This window comes from Limanda limanda, chromosome 3 (assembly GCF_963576545.1).
Source record: "Limanda limanda chromosome 3, fLimLim1.1, whole genome shotgun sequence".
Taxonomy (NCBI): domain Eukaryota; kingdom Metazoa; phylum Chordata; class Actinopteri; order Pleuronectiformes; family Pleuronectidae; genus Limanda; species Limanda limanda.
The window spans coordinates 4,017,127-4,035,158 of NC_083638.1; the positions used below are offsets into that span (position 1 = coordinate 4,017,127).

Genomic DNA, 18,032 nt, shown 5'->3' on the forward strand with positions numbered 1-18,032 from the left:
ACAGCTGCCTGGGACATTGACACCACTTTTTGCTCATTCAAGTATGTTACTATACGTTCTGATACACTATTCTTGAATTCCTCCAGCAGGACTAATTCTCGAAGAGAGGAAAAATCTGTAGTTTTAGTGGCGGTGCACCACCGATCAAACAAGGTGGCCTTCTCTCGAGCAAACTCCATGAAAGTACGATCAGGAGACTTTTTGCAACTCCTAAATTTTTGTCTATATGCCTCAGGTACTAACTCATATGCACGAAGAACAGTGGTTTTAACAATTTCGTAATCTAGACTGTCCGCCAACGAAATGGACGCCAACACCTCCTGAGCTTTACCAGTTAGTTTACACTGAAGCAAGAGGGGCCACACCTCTTTAGGCCACTGCATAGAAACTGCGATGCGTTCAAACACACCAAAATAAGAATCGATTTCCGATTCCCGGAACTGCGGAACCAACGCCATTTGTTTAGTCACATCCAATGTGCAAAATGAGCTAGCTAGTGGAGAAGAGAGGGTGGTTTGGGGTGAACGTGCTGCACTTGCAGCCTCCAATTCCAACCTCCGTAGTTTCACCTCCTTCTCTGCCTCAATCCGTCGGATCTCCAGATGGTGCTCACGCTCAGCTTGCCTCTCTCCACGCTCAGCCTCCATTTGCAAGCGGGCCAACCTTACTTTCAGACGGGCGTCCTGAGACGACATTAATAAAGTAGGTGACAACGGATTAAAGCGTGGTAAGGTAGCGGGTGGCTTAGCCTCTGCCCCAGCCTGCATGTCCTCCCTATCATCACTACAAGGAGAAGCCGCATTCACACCAAGCACCTCCTTGCCCACCAGCATATCCACGACACACTCCTTAAGTCTCGCTTTGAGCAGGGTCCCCTGAACTGGAAACTCAAAATGAGCCGCTATGGCATATAAATCAGCCTTCCGGCATCTGTCAATTCGATCCATAGACGGATCAGCCAAAAAGACACCCAAATCAAAAGCCTCCATAACGAGCCCTACAAAAACAACTACTGCCTATCTTATACACACAAACCAGCTACACTATGTGCACACCTGCATCGAACACCTCTAAGCCAGCCCGACGTGGAGTCCTACAATGAGGATCCCGGACGAGCCCCCAAATATGTTACGGCTCCAGGATGTTAGCTTGCTACGTCTAGGGGGGAAGTAGGGGAACCATAACACATGTTACTGTTAGGCTGACTCGGAGAACAACAAAACAGGGCACAACAGCAAACTGGATCAGTAAGTGTGTTTTATTTAGCCAGCGATCCGCCAAGGGGAATAGGGAACTATAAGCGGAGCCAAAGCAAAGAAAACAAGATAAAGTGACAACTAACTAGTGCACACATACAACCTAGCTAATACATACAGAGGGTGGCCCCGCTCCTAACCTGATGTGATAACAGAGTATGGTCTACGTGAGGGCAGTGTAAACCCAAGGGTGTCTTACCTATTCACCTAAACCCCGGTGGCATCTCACAAACAAAAAGCAACAGCTCCACACAGCCCACACACAGGCAGACAATGGCCTCTCTCCATGGAGACAAAACAGGTGCAAGTTATCAAGGCCTGACGACACTAATTGGCCAACAGACAGCTCCCAGATTGGACAGGGGGTTGGACGATGGTGGAGGAACAGCCAATGGTGTGAGACCTGCAGAGAATGAGAGGGGAGACACAGGAAAACAACCACACACGTAACAGAGGCAGAAACCCTGTGTGACTCTAATCAGCGTGTGATTGGGTGAAGTCGAGCAGAAACTCCGACTGGAGACGACTAATTAACGGGTAAATCTCATAGAGGTCAACAGTGTGAGGGCAGAGGATGAAGAGAGGAGCCACCATATGTCTGAAGATGCCCCAAGAAGTGTGTCTTCACTGCTCTTTTAATCTTTTGAGCTAATTGTGTCGTACCCCCCCCCCCCATCAGCCTCCCGTTCGCCACAAAATGTGCTCAAACTCTAATCTACTTAACCGCTTTACACTTTGTTTTTTCCGAATATGGTCGGGTCTTGTTATTGAGGATCTGAAACTCGCTGACGTCGACGTTAATTTAGCATTTTCTACTCCGAGCTTCACGCAGATGAAACAGCTGGAGCCAGATGAACACTCAGGACAGATGTTTTCATTTCTTCTCGATTGTACAGATGTAGATTAATACAAAATAATCGTTTCACTTTGAAGAGTCAAGTTAACCCTGAGTTACACTCTGGATGAAAACATGTGTTTATTTAAAGGTGTGATATTTTCCATTGGATCCAACGACAACGTGTTTAACTGTCATTGAAGTTGAAGCCAGGATTTAAAGCTGCTGTCATCACCTCGAACTGTAACTAAAAAACTGATGTAGACTCCGAGTCAAGGAAGTGAGAAGCTCCTATAAACCGTTTACTCTTGAATGACCAGCAGGGGGCAACTCCACTGGTTGTTTCTATAAGAAGATGTTTCTACTTCCTCACTTCATAACGTCAGTAAACATCTTCTTGAGGACTTCATGTCTCAGTCTTTAGTTTCAAGTCTTCTTCACTGCAGCTGAAGTTCATTTAGTGAGTTATGATCCAATGTGATTGACAGCTGGAACCGTCCAATGGGTGCAGCTCGCAGGTGAAGATGATCGTGCAGTTACCTAGAGCCCCGCCCCCCCCAGGCTCTGCCAAATATGGTTGAACCAAGATGGCGCTGGAAAGAAGACAACTTCCACCTCTGGAGACATTTTGCTTTTCTCTTGCTTGTCGTCCATCTCATACTGAAGGTGACAATCAGCTTTTCCTCTTGAGGCATAAATAAAGTTTCTCTCATCACATCATATTGTTTCACATTGTATCATATCGTTTAAAATCAAATAAAAGCAATATCACAATTTGTTTCATTGTCCACAAATGACACAAACTTATTGTTGATTTAAGAAATACTGATGTTGCTCAATATCCCCTACAGCCCCCCCCTAAACCAAAAGAGCTGTAGTCAATATAAAAATGCATTAAACTTGTCTATATTGAATGCGAAATCAGAGTCTAAATACTTTTAAACGAGCCTGAAACTGTATGAACAGTTGTCGTCTGGTCGTTAAAAAAAACACAAATACCAAATACTGTTGAAACAAAGGACGGGTCCTCGGCCGTGTTCCTGTAATCACCAACTGTGCAGATCTACTGACCTCTTCTGTCTGTTGGCTCTTTGTTTCCTGCTCCACAGCTGGGTCTGTCTCCTTTGTGAGGCCGTAACACGTCACATGTTGTGGTTTCATCTCTCAGTGTTCATCTGTGTCTTAGATCAGTGATCAGTGCAGTTACTGACAAACACACAACAAACTGTGAAACACACAAAGAGTCGGTGCAGATGCCGGCGCACAGATTGTCCCACAACAACTCTTCATTCACTCAAAAAAACCACTCGACTGTCCCGAGAGACGAGAGACAGACGATGAGAAGCAGCACGAGGACATCGGACCATCGGAGACGATCAGAAACAGAACGAGAGCTTTTTCCTGGTTTCACTCTTTTCCCCTCTCTGACAGGAGAGATTATCTTTAGTGGCTTGTTTGTTTTAATCGCAGCAATGATGTTCTGATGATGTTTTTCATTTGGCCCCAAATCGTCTGAGGTCTGAGTGAAAAAGTAAAATGTCATTTAAATGTGATTACCTGCATGTTCCCCCGACAGGTTTGTGCAGCTCCTGTTTGCTGAACCTGCTCCGTCTCTACAGTAAATATCACATGTGTGTGACTCCAGCTTCTTTATAATAAACGTTAAACATGTCGTGAACGCTCGAAATTGACGGCCGACAGAACATCAGCCGCTCGGAACTCTGCTCTTCCCTCCGTGAGAAGAAGGAAGCAGATGATTTCTAGTTTGTCCAAGAGAAAAAAAGAGCTAAAGAGGAGTTAATGGGCAGCTCCTCAGCAAACACTGGGAGTCATTATGAATGGGAGGCAATCATACAGATCAAATATACAGACTGGGGGGGGGGGGGACGGAGGCAAAAGAGAGCAAGAGGAGGGGAAAGACAAATTGAAGAGGAGGGTAAATATGATAATATGCTCCTGGTGTAATCGTTCCTTTAAACGCAGACACCGAAGAGGCGTGCTGAGGGACGGACGCCCGGTGGACAGAGGACACGCCGGACGGGGACGGGTCTAAAGTTACAGAACCTCAGGAGTCATCGCCCGCTGCCACTCTTTTTCTCTTGTTCTCTTTTTCCACCCACTCTTTGTTTTACCGGTTCCGAGCTGCACCGAGGTTCTGGCAAATGTGACTGATTGATCCAGTAGATGAACAGTAAAGATTAAAGAGGATGACAAATAAGCGTGCTGCTTACACAGCGCTCGGGGCTAATCCTGCACCCCCCACACCCCCCCCACACCCCGGACTCCCTTTTGAGGAGCTGCCACCGAGGAGGCGCACACAGACAGCGAGCGACCCCGGGGCCAGAGGGACGACACGCAACCTGTTGACGTGCAACAAGTGAGTCCAGCCCTGAGCTCATGGCAGGACCCCGGCCCATCTGCACCCCCACAGCCCAGCCCGACACACAGTAGAGCCTCACAACCTGCCATCTGGCCACTGGGGACACAAACCTGCAGACACACAACTTTTTGTGCGTCTGTCAAAAAGGGGAACTTGAACTTTGGGTCCTGCTCGTTTGTTCTGAACAAGAGGAGTTTTCTCATCTTCGCTCGTGGTCGGTTTTTTGAGGAGACCTTTTCCCTGAGAGATGATGGAGGATCACCTGGTGAAGATCCCCATGATGCCGTCCTGTTCTCCCTCCGAGTCGTGTGCCAGCGGCGGGAGCGACGACAGCCGAGGAGGTAAGAGCTGCACACATCTACACACATCTACACACATCTACACACGTCTACACACGTCTACACACAGCCACAGGTGACGCCTCACAGGACTTCGGGAAAACGATGCAAGAGAAAATGACTTATGAAGCTTTTTATGTCCAATGTCTTAATTTTGCTATTTTGATATTAGATCACAAAATGGTTTAAGGCTTTAATATTTAACTCAAATATTAAAATAATGATAAATATGCACTTGAATCCAGTTTTTTATCAAGTTAAATCTAAGCATAGCCTCAACCACACACAACTACATTCCATAAATATAAATATGCTTAATTAAAGCCAAAAAATTTCAAAATGAACATTTGTCCAGTAACTGTGAACAATTTAATCTTTAATTAATGGGTTTATTTGGATTAATTTCAGGATCGTTGCATCGTTTGTGTTAAGTTGTTAATCTGCCTCCAGCCATTGTTTTTTTTGTAAATTCATAATCACGCAACAATTGAGGGATTATGAGCTGCTGCTGCAACATGGACCCGTGTGCTGCTGCCAGGCTGCTGCGCCTCCTGCACACTGAGCCGCGGTGCAGATGGTAGGCACACGTATGAAACAATACCAGGCCCTAACCGCCCTGTGGCCCCTGTGTCCGTGTGTTTGACTCGCAGCCAAGAGCCCGGCCCCGGGGAAAGCTCTCAGCCCGGCGCTGGTCTGCAGAGTGTGCGGCGACACCAGCAGCGGGAAACACTACGGCATCTACGCCTGCAACGGCTGCAGCGGCTTCTTCAAACGCAGCGTGAGGAGGAGGCTCATCTACAGGCAAGAGAGGAACTGTGCTGCCGGGACGACCATGTTTACTGGTGCATTGTGGGAAATTGTTGGAAGAAAAGAGACAAAATACAGGTTTTATTATCTAAGAAATAGTCTCGGCCATTGACTTCAGTTACAAAATCCACAACTTAGTGTAATATTGTGCAGGAAATTAGAACCATGAACCCTTTATGAACAAACTTTCATTTAAAGAAACAATTCATGCTCCACATGTGAACAAAATTCAAATTTAAGCAAAGAAAAACTCAAATGAAACCTGTCAATTCATCAAATTAATTGACAGGTGTCATAAAAAACAGATTTTATTTAAGTTTAAATCATGTTTATTGTTTATATTATAGTAAATATAATGATATATATTAACATATGTGTGAAATCTTTATGGTCAAAAATCACAAATTGATTCTTCAACATCACATTTTGTATGATTTAAATCAAAGCATAGGTCACTTTTACATTTTTAATAATTTGTCAATACGCCTGTACGTTTGCAAGTATTCGATTTGTCCAATATTCATAAATATTCATTGACGTTTACCTTCCTACACCTGGATTTTCCATGTAACTTTCTCATAGACAATAAATAGGTGTAAATTACATCGTTTTTAGCCTAAATGTCAGTTTCCAATATTAAATATGAATAGATCCACCTTGTCCTCAGCCTTTAACATCTCTCTCTGTGTGTGAACAGGTGCCAGGCCGGCACCGGCATGTGTGCCGTGGACAAAGCTCATCGGAACCAGTGCCAGGCCTGTCGGCTGAAGAAGTGCCTGCAGGCCGGCATGAACAAAGACGGTGAGTGTGTGGAGATGTTCTCCATGAAGATCTGCAGCTGGAACCAGAGATATGAAAGTGTGTGAGGTCTGAACATCTCTTCTCTCTCTCTGCAGCCGTTCAGAACGAGCGTCAGCCGCGCAGCACCGCTCAGGTCCGACTGGACTCCATCGACGTAGACCCGGACAAGGATCACCTGACCACAACCCGGGAGCCCACCTCCTCCTCCTCCTCCTCCTCCACCTCTTCCTCCTCCTCCAGTGTCATCACGTGGCCCCACATCACCTCCTCCATGTCCATCACCTCCTCCGTGGCCCCCCAGCGCTGCATCAGTCCCCAGAACAACCACCGCTTCATGGCCAGCCTCATGACGGCCGAGACCTGCGCCAAGCTGGAGCCCGAGGACGGTGAGGGGGGGCGGGGGGGGGGTTGTTACCCGACACCGGGGCTGGAGGATCCACTCAGTCCAGATTAAACTCAAAAACAAATGCTGTAGATTCAATGTGCCACTTCATCAAACCTGGATTTGATGTTGACACTTTCGAGGTCGCAGCACTTAGAGGAAATTTAATCAACCTCATTTAAAATTGGCTGTTTTGTACAAATTTGAAAGTTAAAAGAAAAACTGTATCTAACGGGAGGAGGCCACGAAACTGCAGGTGGCTCCAGAAGAATCTGTTTCTCTGATCAAACCCAGAACCAGGACCAGATCCTCTGGACCATGAGTTCTTTACATCTGACTGAACTCTGGGTTTTTTTTTTGGAGACCAGAATCTGTTGGTTTTAGTATTTTGTAAAGTATTTTAACGCCTTTTTTTTTACAGTTATTAGCAGAAAGATGACTGGAAATGATTAGGAAACAAATATCTCTGTTAGGATTTCAACTGTGTGCGATGAGGTGCACTTCAAAGTCAACTTTACTATATATGTTTAATTTTTCCATTCTTCATTATTTGATTTATACTTTTCCTTTATGTCATCCATCACAAGCCTGGATGCTAATTAACTGTTAAAGTTCTCTTTCTTTCCGTTTTTCTCATTGAAAATATTTTTTTGTTGTGTATAGACGGAGAAATGTGGCATAAAAAAAGACATTTCTAATTTCTTAGGGTTTCTAATCATTTATTAAAACTGTTAATCCAATCTGAACTTCATCGAACCAGCTGCGTTGGGCCTATTAACTCATTTATTTCCCCTTCAGCTTTGTTTCTAAACTCGTCTTTTTCCGTTTCAGTTGACGAGAACATCGACGTGACGAGCAACGAGCCGGAGAGAGCGTCCTCCGAGTATCACATGGCTCTGTACCCGTCCAGCTCGGAGAACGTGTACGAGACCTCGGCCCGGCTTCTCTTCATGTCCGTGAAATGGGCCAAAAACCTGCCGGTGTTTTCCAACCTGCCGTTCAGAGACCAGGTAGAGAGAGAGGTTTCTGCTCGTGGTGTTCTCTGCTCAGAGTCGATGCACCAACTGTTTTAGTGGATCCCTTCTCTTGCGGGTCAGGGTTGTCACAAAAGAATTAGATCCTCAATAGATTAGATTGGATTAGATTCAACTTTATTGTCATTGCACAGAACAAGTACTTATACAACGAAATGCAGTTTAAGATCTAACCAGAAGTGCAAAAAAGGCAGTAAAAGTGCAGAGTATTGTGCATATTAAAGTGAAAATGTAAATAAATAAGATCTGTACAGTTAGAAAAATATATGGAATATTACAGTTTTAAGAGGAATTGTATGATATAAGAACGATGAATACACTATGAGCAGGATCAAAATATAAATATATATAAATATGAATACACTATAGGCGGAATAGGGCTGGTTTGGAGAAGCTGTAAAATATGTTTAAAGGTAAAAGATTGTTCAATATTTATTTTCTGGGAAATGAAGAAATCACTTCTTGTCTTTCACAAATTAAACTAAAAAAATTAAAAATGTCAGAATAAGTCACACAAAGTTGCAGGAAAAGAAAAAGGTGAAGGAAAGTTCTTAGAAAAATAAAGACATAATTAAGAAAGAAGATTATGATCTCAATTCTGTCTGTAAAAAGTTTGATTCAAAACATACATACATTATAGTTTTCACAATAAAAACAATGATCTTATTCCAATCTGCAAAGTCAGAGATGTAGGTTTTTCTGGTGTGATTGAACTTCCACATTTTCTAAAAACAAGTCTTCATCTCTTCATCTCCTCCTCCTCTTCCTCCTCCTGCTCCTCCTCCTCCTCCTCCTCCTCCTCCTCCTCCTCCTCCTCCTCCTCCTCCTCCTCCTCCTCCTCCTCCTCCTCCTCCTCCTCCTCCTCCTCCTCCTCCTCCTCCTCCTCCAGGTGATCCTGCTGGAGGAGGCGTGGAGCGAGCTCTTCCTGCTCTGTGCCATCCAGTGGTCTCTACCTCTGGACAGCTGCCCGCTCCTCTCCCTGCCCGACCTTTGCCCCGGCATGCAGGGGAAGACCAGCTACACCAGCCTGGACCTGCGCCTCCTGCAGGAGGTGTTCAGCCGCTTCAAGGCCCTGGCCGTGGACCCCACGGAGTTCGCCTGCCTCAAGGCCATCGTGCTCTTCAAGCCAGGTGAGGAACTTGTCGTGGTCGGCAGACGTCCAGATCATAATCAGTGATAATCATCATATTTAATGTGAATGACAGGATTCTAACAAAGATGATTTCTGAAGAATTGACCTTTCCACCCACACACCAGAGACTAATACTTGAATATCCATTCATTCAAATTAAAAAAGTGCAAATGAGTAAAGATAAATGAGTAATTATCACCTTTTATATGTTTGATATTTGTTTTTATCCATGTTCAGTTTGAGATTCTATTGTTTTATTGTTTTAATTTCATATTATTTGCTGCTTCTGCTTAGTTTTTAGATTCTAGTGTTTCTATTTCATTGTTGCACACTGGCACCTCACTACAGTTCCATTCACTCTCATCTAGATCATTCTGAATCTATTCAAAAAGCAAAATATGTCCTGTAATGTATTATATTATATTTTATAATATATTCCTCTGTATCTGGCTCATGTTGGTGTTTCTCTTTCTGCAGAGACTCGAGGTTTGAAGGATCCAGAGCAGGTGGAGAATCTGCAGGACCAGTCCCAGGTGATGCTGGGACAACACATCCGCTCCCACTATCCCAGTCAACCAGCCAGGTAACGTCCTGCCTCTTCCCAGCGCTGCTTCTGGGTGCAGGGATCAGTTCAAACAAGTCACCTCAACAAGAATATATATGATAATCAAATCTTTAATTTGAGATCCAAACATTTTTATAGACTTTTTAAGGTGAATAATCAAATAATACAGTTATGTCAATTAAGCACTTGAAGAGGAATATACAGGTTTTACCTTCATGTCCTATTCACGGCCACCAGAGGGAGCCAAATACATGAGAATTACATTATATACATGTGGGCCAAACCCTTTTCATTTTCTGTATCATCAACTTATTTATCAAAGCAAATCCTGTATTTCGTCTTTAAACCTAGAGACTCTTAATGTTGGGAGTTCATAGTTTAAGATTTGTGTCACAACAGCAAAAATAAACAGCTTAATTTGAATAGATTTTCTTTTGCTTTTCTTTCACGTCAGCGTGAACTATCAAGAATCAAATTATGTGATTGATTAATATTGAATAATTCAATAAACTACAACCAATAAACAACAGGGATGAGCCTCATCATTTGAAAAATTTGGTCCCAAGCTATTTTTAGCACCATCATATTTTTCTTCTTATAATAGCAACTTGAACTGTTCCTGAATAGAAAAGAATAAAAAACCTTTATATCCGTTGCACAAGAGAAACGTAGCACTGCAGATTTAGACATTTATAAATACACAAGTTTAAATGTCAGACAACAGACGCAATGCAATACATGTGAGTGTGTTGTGTTTGATGTGAGTGTGTTGTGTTTGATGAGTGTGTTGTGTGTGTTCAGGTTGGGGAAGCTGCTCCTCCTCCTCCCCTCCCTGCGCTTCGTCAACTCGGAGCGAATCGAGCTGCTGTTCTTCCACCGGACCATCGGGAACACTCCCATGGAGAAGCTGCTGTGCGACATGTTCAAGAACTGAAACTGTATTTGTATTTTCTGTATAAACATATCAGAGATTCTGCTGTTATTCTCCTCTTTTTTTCCCCAAAGGCCACTTTATTATTTGTTGTTTCCACATCAGGGCGATTCTGAAATGCAATTCCCTTCTCCTCATGCTCGCTGTCTGTATCATACGTAGATCTGTGACTCGCTCTAGTGTTTATTCATCTTTGGGTCTTGTTGTTTGCCTCGTGGAAGATGGACGGATGATCCCGGCTGTCCGTGAGGTTCTGTTCATGTTGTCATGTCTTGATAAAGTCCAATTTGCTTTAAGGTGGTTTCTTTGGTTGTGTGTTTAATGTTTCTCACACTATTAACTTTCAATGATAAACTCAAACAGCCTCCAGGTTTTAAATGAATAAATCGAAATGAAAATAATTGGATTCAGTGTAAATCAGCTACAGATAATAGAGATAAACCAAACAGAGCCCCCCCCTCCCTCTGCATGTTACACACACGTGCAAACACACACAAAAATAATCCCTACATATTAAATATAGATAATTCCCTTCAATGCAAGTCACAGGTTTGTTTCCAGTTGATCAGTTGTGTTGTTCCAGGAGTAAACAGCCGGTTAAACTGACTTTATGTATTTCAATTAATAATCAGAGTCTGTGTAGTCGTCTTGCTAAGAGACGGATTGTTACAGTGGAGGAAGATGTTGTTCCTGTTGTCCCAGAAATGAAGCATTTACATAAACTGTCCTACGTTAAATTCACAATTACACATCTGACGTTTTAAATAATTACCGAGCAACAACGTGTATAATGATCGTGTGAAACTGTTTTGCTGCTCAAAAGGATATTTTCTGTTTCTTGTGACAAGTAAATCATCGTTTTATTTGACGAGTAACAAATTCTGACCTCAAGTTTTCTTTTTGAACTTAATTTCTATCTAGTGGGATCTCATTATTTATACAAAAAATAAATAAACAGACTTTTTAAATAAGGCTGAGGCTGAGATAAGAGCGAAGCTGCTTCTCAGGAGCTAAACTCAAATCAGCCTGAGAAAAAAGTCCAGTTGATGATAAACTGAGCTCAGTCGAGTCTGAGAGAAAAGGGCAGAACACACAGAATAAAGTGTTTCTCCCTTTAAAACAAGATCTGAAGCAGAAGTCTGTGGTTGAAGTCTGGTGTTGGTGCGACTCAACCAAATGTCAGTCGGATAAGAGACGTCACTCAGTATTTAAGTTCTGAGAGGAAACCATCAGAGGAGCAGACTTCAAGCTTTTCTCCTGCTGCAGCTCAAACTGCAGGAGGACGTCAGGGGCTGAGGAGCAGTCGTCGTGCTAAAATCGAGCTTTAACTCGGGAGCCAGGAATAGAATTCAGCCCATCGGCCTTTAAACATCTTTTATTATGAAATATGGGCAGCTGAGCTTCATGGATCCCGTGTGAGGCCTTCGATCGCCCTCGTGGTCAAATGGTCGTCCATCTTATGAGTGACCTCACACGTCCAGATTAACTCTGAAGGATGCAAACGTCTGATTCCACTTTCAGCCGTGAGTCTAGAGGCTGAAATGTGTAGTGAAATATTCTTTATGACTCACAGTTTGATCCCTGGAACGTCAGGAGTCCAGCTCCACGCTCCAGTTTCAGATCTGTGTTGGTCTTCATGAGCAGTTACTGCTCCAAACAGGTTCTTTCCTCACGTGTCAAATGTCCAACATTCTCTTTATTCTCTAATCTGTGTTCACACAAAGGTTTCCTCTGTTTCCACCAGGGATTTTCATCTGATTATGAGATTAGTCTCTGAGTAACAGGCGGCGGAAGGCAAACAGGTGGACGCCACGCTGCAGCGCGTGAAAGGGACGTTATTCAACCAGGAACCACACAGAGCTTTTATCTCAACGTGAACATGTCACACTATAGTGTTAAAATGAGTAAAAATCACCAACAACCTTTAGATCACAAAAAGAAACACATGGGGAAATACAGCAGAAGTTAAGGAGGATCTAAAGTAGATTTTTCAATTGATTTTAGGTGATAAATACAAATAAATGGTTGTTTGTTAAATAGATTCATGAATAAAACATGTAACCACTGTGGAGAATTGATCAAATATCAAAATAATTCAAAGTACAGGTGGGAAATATCAATTTGTTCTTTCATTCTTCAAATAGAAACAATAACAAAATGAAGAAATGTCTGAAAATACATTTGTTGGGATTAATTTGTCTAATCAAATCAGATTTATTACAACAGGAGTTTCAATCCAAGGACGACAACAAAGGTAGGAAATTTGAAAAATGAAGCGTTGGAAATAGAATTTGAAAAAATTTTCAATACAATAAATGATGATTGTAGAAGATTAAGATAAAATGCAACAGACTTTATTATCTGCAGGAAACTTATAATATATAATAAATCCATCCGCTGGTTAATATACTGTTTGGCTTTGTACTTATTCTCTATTAGAACTCTTTCCACTGAGTGTTATCTGATCGGTTCCTCGGTCCACGTGCAGTTTGGAGAACGTGATATTACTGCTGTCTCTGATAAGTCCTTATGTTGTTTTTATTGCCTGTTTACTTTCTTACTACTTTCCTAGATGCTTCTATCTTACTTTCCCGTTTGCTGCTGTGATACGACACATTTCCAAACAGCCGAAGACGGGATGATCTCCTCTTCTTGTCTCGGGAGACGGATTTTTGTGCCTCTGGGTTTCGAAGGATTAGAATCCAAACATTTAAACTTTTACACAGTTCTGCAAATTCAAATCCGATCTGCCGGGAAAGTTGCCTTTTGCATTTGTTTTCAAAACTTTCCCGACTTGATTCATACCCGACTGCAATCAATGAAATGAGAATCGTATCTGGAACTAATGATACTTTAGAAAGTTGTTTCCTCCTCCACTTCTCCTCTGTGATGTTGACCCCCCCCTTCCCCTCCTCTCTGAGCTGAAGGTAATCTGCTGTGTTTGGTCGTTTCTTAGTTCAGCTGGAATGCGACGAGGCGTTTGGATCAAACTGCCCCCCCGACCCGTCGCAGCGGCTCCCTGAGGTGACCTGAGCCCGAGGACGACCTCTCTGCTTCTGTCTGTCTCCGTCCTGCTTCACCTGCTTCACCTGCTTCACCTGCTTCACCTGCTGGATCCAGGAAGCAGCCGTCATGAATCACAGCAAAGCGGAGCTGGAGCCTTTTGAATATTCCTACTACGACTATTCAGACTGGTACTCGAACAACGCGGAGCCAACTAAGCCTCCAATAGAGTGAGTAGCAGACCCGACTGGAAATAAACTGTTAATGTGTTTAGTTCATTTTTATAGTTTCAAACTCTGCTCCCATAGAACAAATGATCATCTATAAATTCCATTTTGTTATTTATTAATCCTTTCCGTGGAGAAATGTTGATTTTATCCATAAAGCACAGTTAAAATAATGAACAAACAACTTTGAATAACCCTCTTTATGTGTTTTACTGCTACATTTAGCATTTAACTCAAAACACAAGTATAAGTAAATGCTTACAGAGAAAATGCTGGATTTTATAGCCACATTTATCTAGTTTCTTGTGTATATATTTTTACATACCAGAGTTTGTTTCAATGTACTTTCTGTTTTTGCCACAGAGTTATTTTACCATGCGAGCCCACAGCCGACGAAACGCTCTTCCACGTCTGCATGTTGTCGATGTCTGTAAGTATGTTTCTATTAGAATTATAAAAATCTCATGTAAAGGACAAACCTCTTTTGAGATGCTGTCCTGTCCTCAAGAAAATAAAAGTTGTTTGTGCAAAAGCCCCAAAATGTTCCACGTGGATTTTCAGCTTATTAATGGGAGGAGGTCAGGTGAATATCTCACTTTACCTTAGAAAAGGTTTTTCTTATCCTTTAAATAAATGAACTGAACAAACTAACCCTGAGAAAAGTTTAATTTAACTTTTAATACATCATCTCTGAAACTGTGAAACCTTTTTTTAACTGAATCATAAACAATCTCGAACCCCAGCGTGGACCATCTTCATTATGAGTTTTACATATTTTGAAAATAGTCTCTACCAATTTGTTGTAAAAATTTCACAACAGGGATTAATCAACACAAACCTGAAAACGATGATGATTTCATTAGAACGAGAACGAGGAGTTTATAAACATGACTCTGGCTCATTGTCCCAGTCAGGTGCAATATGCAACTTCACCCCTAGATGTCACTAAATCCAATACCCTGAACCTTTAATTTAGTAAAACATAAACCTTCACTTTGTGTGATAATCAGGCAAACTCTTGTGATGGTTTATTGATACATCTCTATAATGTCTAAATCCAATTTAACTGGACAGAGTGATTCTTTCTGAAGTTTTTTCCTCGTCCTTTAAATCCTTCCTGACTTTTCCACGGACTTCTCTTCGCCGCTTTGACCTCGAACAGACGACAGATTTAACGATGTTTACTGTCGCTTTGTCTTCACCGCTTTACATCTGAGTACTCCACGTTAACTCGGAGGCTGGAAGGACGTGGTTCTGTTTGCTTGTCGGATCAGATAATAAACTGTGACAGCCGGGTCACTGCAGCTGATCAGAAATAACAAGAGGAGGAATGTTCTCTGCAGAATGAGATTCTTTACATGAGAAGATAACAAAGGATTTCAGTTTGTCCTTCATCTAATTGCAATCCATTCACTGCACAGAGTTTTCTTGTTTTTATGTATTTATTCTTTTCTATTCCTTACACTTAAGTATTGCATGTTACTTATTATATCTCACTGATGCCTGTTTTATGACTCTTGCTGCTGTAATATTGCAGATTTCGGCATTGTGGCACTAATATTGGATTAACTTATCTTATCTTATCTTAATTGCTCACACCATGTCAGAACGTATATTTATGAGTTGTTGTGACATTAAGCTTAACGTAAAAAGGTTTGAGTTTTAAAATCTATCGATGTGAGGATGTGATCAAATGTCTTTAAACCTGTCGGCTCAGCGCTGAGAGGAAACTGTGATGAAGACTGTGATGAAGGTTTTATCTGAAGGTCCAAACCAAACATCATCTTCTCCCTGCAGCTGGTGGTCATGCTGATCCTCGCGGTTCTCACCAGGAAAAACAAATTGTGCCAAGGCTTCACCAGAGGATCCTCCAGCATCTTCAGGTGAGTTGGACCGATGGGACTTTTCCTTTTCTCTTGATTATGATTTAAACATGCAGAATAAAATGAATCTAAACGTTTGCTCTCACAGTCCAAACAACTTCCTGGACCAGACCCAGGAGAAAGGCCTGGTCATGGCCGTGTTCGGGCTGGTGTTCAGTAAACTGGCCGTGCTGGTGATCGCTCCGGACCCGCTGCCGTTCTGCAGAGACACTCCAGAGGAGATTAAAGGTGGACATCATGTGCTCAGGTTGTCCTCAGTGGGATGAAAGGACCAGAATTACCTTCAGGGTCACATCTGTGCTTCTGAAAACACATACACCGTCTTTTTTTAGCTAATAACAATAAGCTTAATTGTGTAAAATCTCAGAATGTGCAATCCTGTAAAAGGTTATTTGGCCTTAAAGATCTTTAAATTCATTATATTAACAGAAATTGCAACTGGAACTGAATTTAATCAAAACAGAGGTAATAGGAAGAAGACAAAAAGTAGGAGTAAATTCAAAGCTCATGAATGTAGAGAAGACTGAGGCATGAGATTAAGTGATTTAATAAAAAGGGAGAATATCAATGAACGCAAAACAACATAAATCAATTTGTTAACTAAAAGGAAAAAGACAAATCATAGCCTCCACCAAGGCAATTAAAAAAAGGGAAAATGAATTACCCAGATCCTTAATTGAATCCACTTCTAAAGTTAATTAAATCTCCTCGGGCTCACACTCCAAGTTCCAGTAAGTTTCTGTGTTTCCCGTGACCCTGTGTTGTTTCCTCAGAGTACATGAAGATCATCTCCATCTTCTACTACCCGCTCCTGTATTACCCCCTGCTGGTCTGCGGGACCCTGCAGCGTCGGACCGGCTACGTGTTGGGGGGGCTGCTCTCCTTCACGCACTTCGGGGTCCTGGTCTGGCAGAAGTTCGATTGTCCCACGACTCCAGAGGCAAATAAACTTTATTAATTTCAAACCCTCTGGCAGATAAAAAGCACAACACTTTTTTAAAAGAGCTGTTTCTCTCTCCCCTCAGATCTATAAGTACTACGCCCTGCTGGCCAGTCTCCCTCAGCTCCTCTGTCTCGCCTTCATGTGCGTCCACTTCCTGCTGCTGTTCGTCAAAGGACCGAAGACCGATGAGGTGAGAGTGAAGAACATTTACACTGTGGAAACACAGATGTGAAAATGTGGCGCAGGTGGAGTAAGAAACATGAATTCCAACTATGTGAAGCATGATTACTGTAAGCAGCTTGTTCACAGAGAGGGTTTAACTCGGCGTACGTGAGCAGATTATGACAGAGGAGGTGATATTTTCATACTTTCAGCTGTGCAGCAGATTTAATCCTCACACAGTTTGGTCAGTGGTTTTGAAAAGAAACGTGTGGTGAGATTAAACAAACAAGGAAAACCAGCGCGTTTACATCTTTCTGTTTTAATCTTCAGCTTTTTCTTGTGTTTTATTCAACCGCCATAGCTGATCCGAAGAGATATTAATATTAATATATTATTAAAGGTTGTTCCCTGAATGCTTTAGTATCATAAATAGATTTATATTATCAAAAAGACGTCTTGTTTTGTTTTGTCAGGACCTGGACAGCAGCTACTACACCAACTATGTGAAACAGCTTCTGAGGACAAAGTCCTCAACTGTCAGGTATGAATCTATGTTATATGTAATATAATGATATATAATTAGTTATATATGAATAGTGTGATAGTATTTCACTGAGCCTTATAGCCTGTAATGAAATGCAATGAAAATGAAAATGAATTGACAACAACTAACACATTTGAAACTCATAACAGGGAAATAACAAATGAAACTACTTTAGCAAACAACAGTTGAAATCTTCCATCAATAGACTTTAAATAAAGAAAATGAGGCCTAAACATCCCAAGATGCCGATGCTGCCATCTCGGGATTCTGACGTCATTTATAGCCACGTTCAGTTTGGCCAATGTCACATCTGCTAACATGGAGGAGGCAGGGTTTTATGACCTATCCTGCAGCCGGCCAGGAGGGGGTGCTCAAGATGATTTGTCTTCATTTTCCATTATATATATATATTTTCACCTGAGTTTACCTACGAGCAGATTGTTGCCTTCAAACGGAGGCAACGACAACATGTACGCTAATAATAACGTGACTGTCTGCGAATAGAATCCAGCTACAAGCCTAAATAGAGAGCAGGTAAAGTAAAGTTGTCGAAGCCAGGAGACAATGTCAAAGGGGAAAGACGAGAACGTTGTGAATTTCAACGTTTTCCTCAGACGTGTCGTTAGAACTCTTTCCATCCACAAACTTCACTTTATTTAAAAAGTAAAACTACGATATGTTTGTCTAACACGATGCGTTCACTGTTTCCCTGCAGCTCCTCATCTGCAGACCAACCAACACTTGTCCAGAGAATACAGGAGATTCTCAGGAGTTATATTTATACACCAGAAAAAGGTGAGTTCCCGCTC

The 18,032-nt window shown here is 42.2% G+C and overlaps 2 protein-coding genes across 2 annotated transcripts in view; both read left to right on the forward strand.

The window, feature by feature from the left end:
* Nucleotides 1-4,718: 4,718 nt before the first annotated feature.
* On the forward strand, nt 4,719-10,464 carry LOC132998955 (photoreceptor-specific nuclear receptor-like). Its single transcript, XM_061068708.1, has 8 exons — nt 4,719-4,812; nt 5,460-5,610; nt 6,314-6,417; nt 6,513-6,803; nt 7,631-7,809; nt 8,723-8,963; nt 9,443-9,548; nt 10,332-10,464. Exons 1-8 carry the CDS (start codon nt 4,719-4,721, stop codon nt 10,462-10,464), a joined length of 1,299 nt encoding a protein of 432 aa, XP_060924691.1.
* A 3,129-nt stretch (nt 10,465-13,593) lies between these two features.
* Nucleotides 13,594-18,032, forward strand: part of LOC132998831 (receptor for retinol uptake stra6-like) — an 8,651-nt gene continuing 4,212 nt past the window's right edge. Inside the window, exons 1-8 of the mRNA XM_061068578.1 lie at nt 13,594-13,694; nt 14,055-14,121; nt 15,489-15,574; nt 15,663-15,802; nt 16,348-16,514; nt 16,600-16,707; nt 17,153-17,220; nt 17,939-18,018. Of these exons, the coding sequence (XP_060924561.1) occupies nt 13,594-13,694; nt 14,055-14,121; nt 15,489-15,574; nt 15,663-15,802; nt 16,348-16,514; nt 16,600-16,707; nt 17,153-17,220; nt 17,939-18,018 (817 nt within the window). The remainder of the gene's footprint in view (nt 13,695-14,054; nt 14,122-15,488; nt 15,575-15,662; nt 15,803-16,347; nt 16,515-16,599; nt 16,708-17,152; nt 17,221-17,938; nt 18,019-18,032) is intronic.

What these genes read in the sequence shown, in the direction of transcription:
- LOC132998955 (XM_061068708.1), top strand. Translation starts at nt 4,719, where the DNA reads ATGATGGAGGATCACCTGGTGAAGATCCCCATGATGCCGTCCTGTTCT. An exon ending in AGGAGGAGGCTCATCTACAG is followed by an intron (nt 5,611 to 6,313) that starts GCAAGAGAGGAA and finishes GTGTGTGAACAG; the next exon opens with GTGCCAGGCCGGCACCGGCA. An exon ending in ACCTGCCGTTCAGAGACCAG is followed by an intron (nt 7,810 to 8,722) that starts GTAGAGAGAGAG and finishes CTCCTCCTCCAG; the next exon opens with GTGATCCTGCTGGAGGAGGC.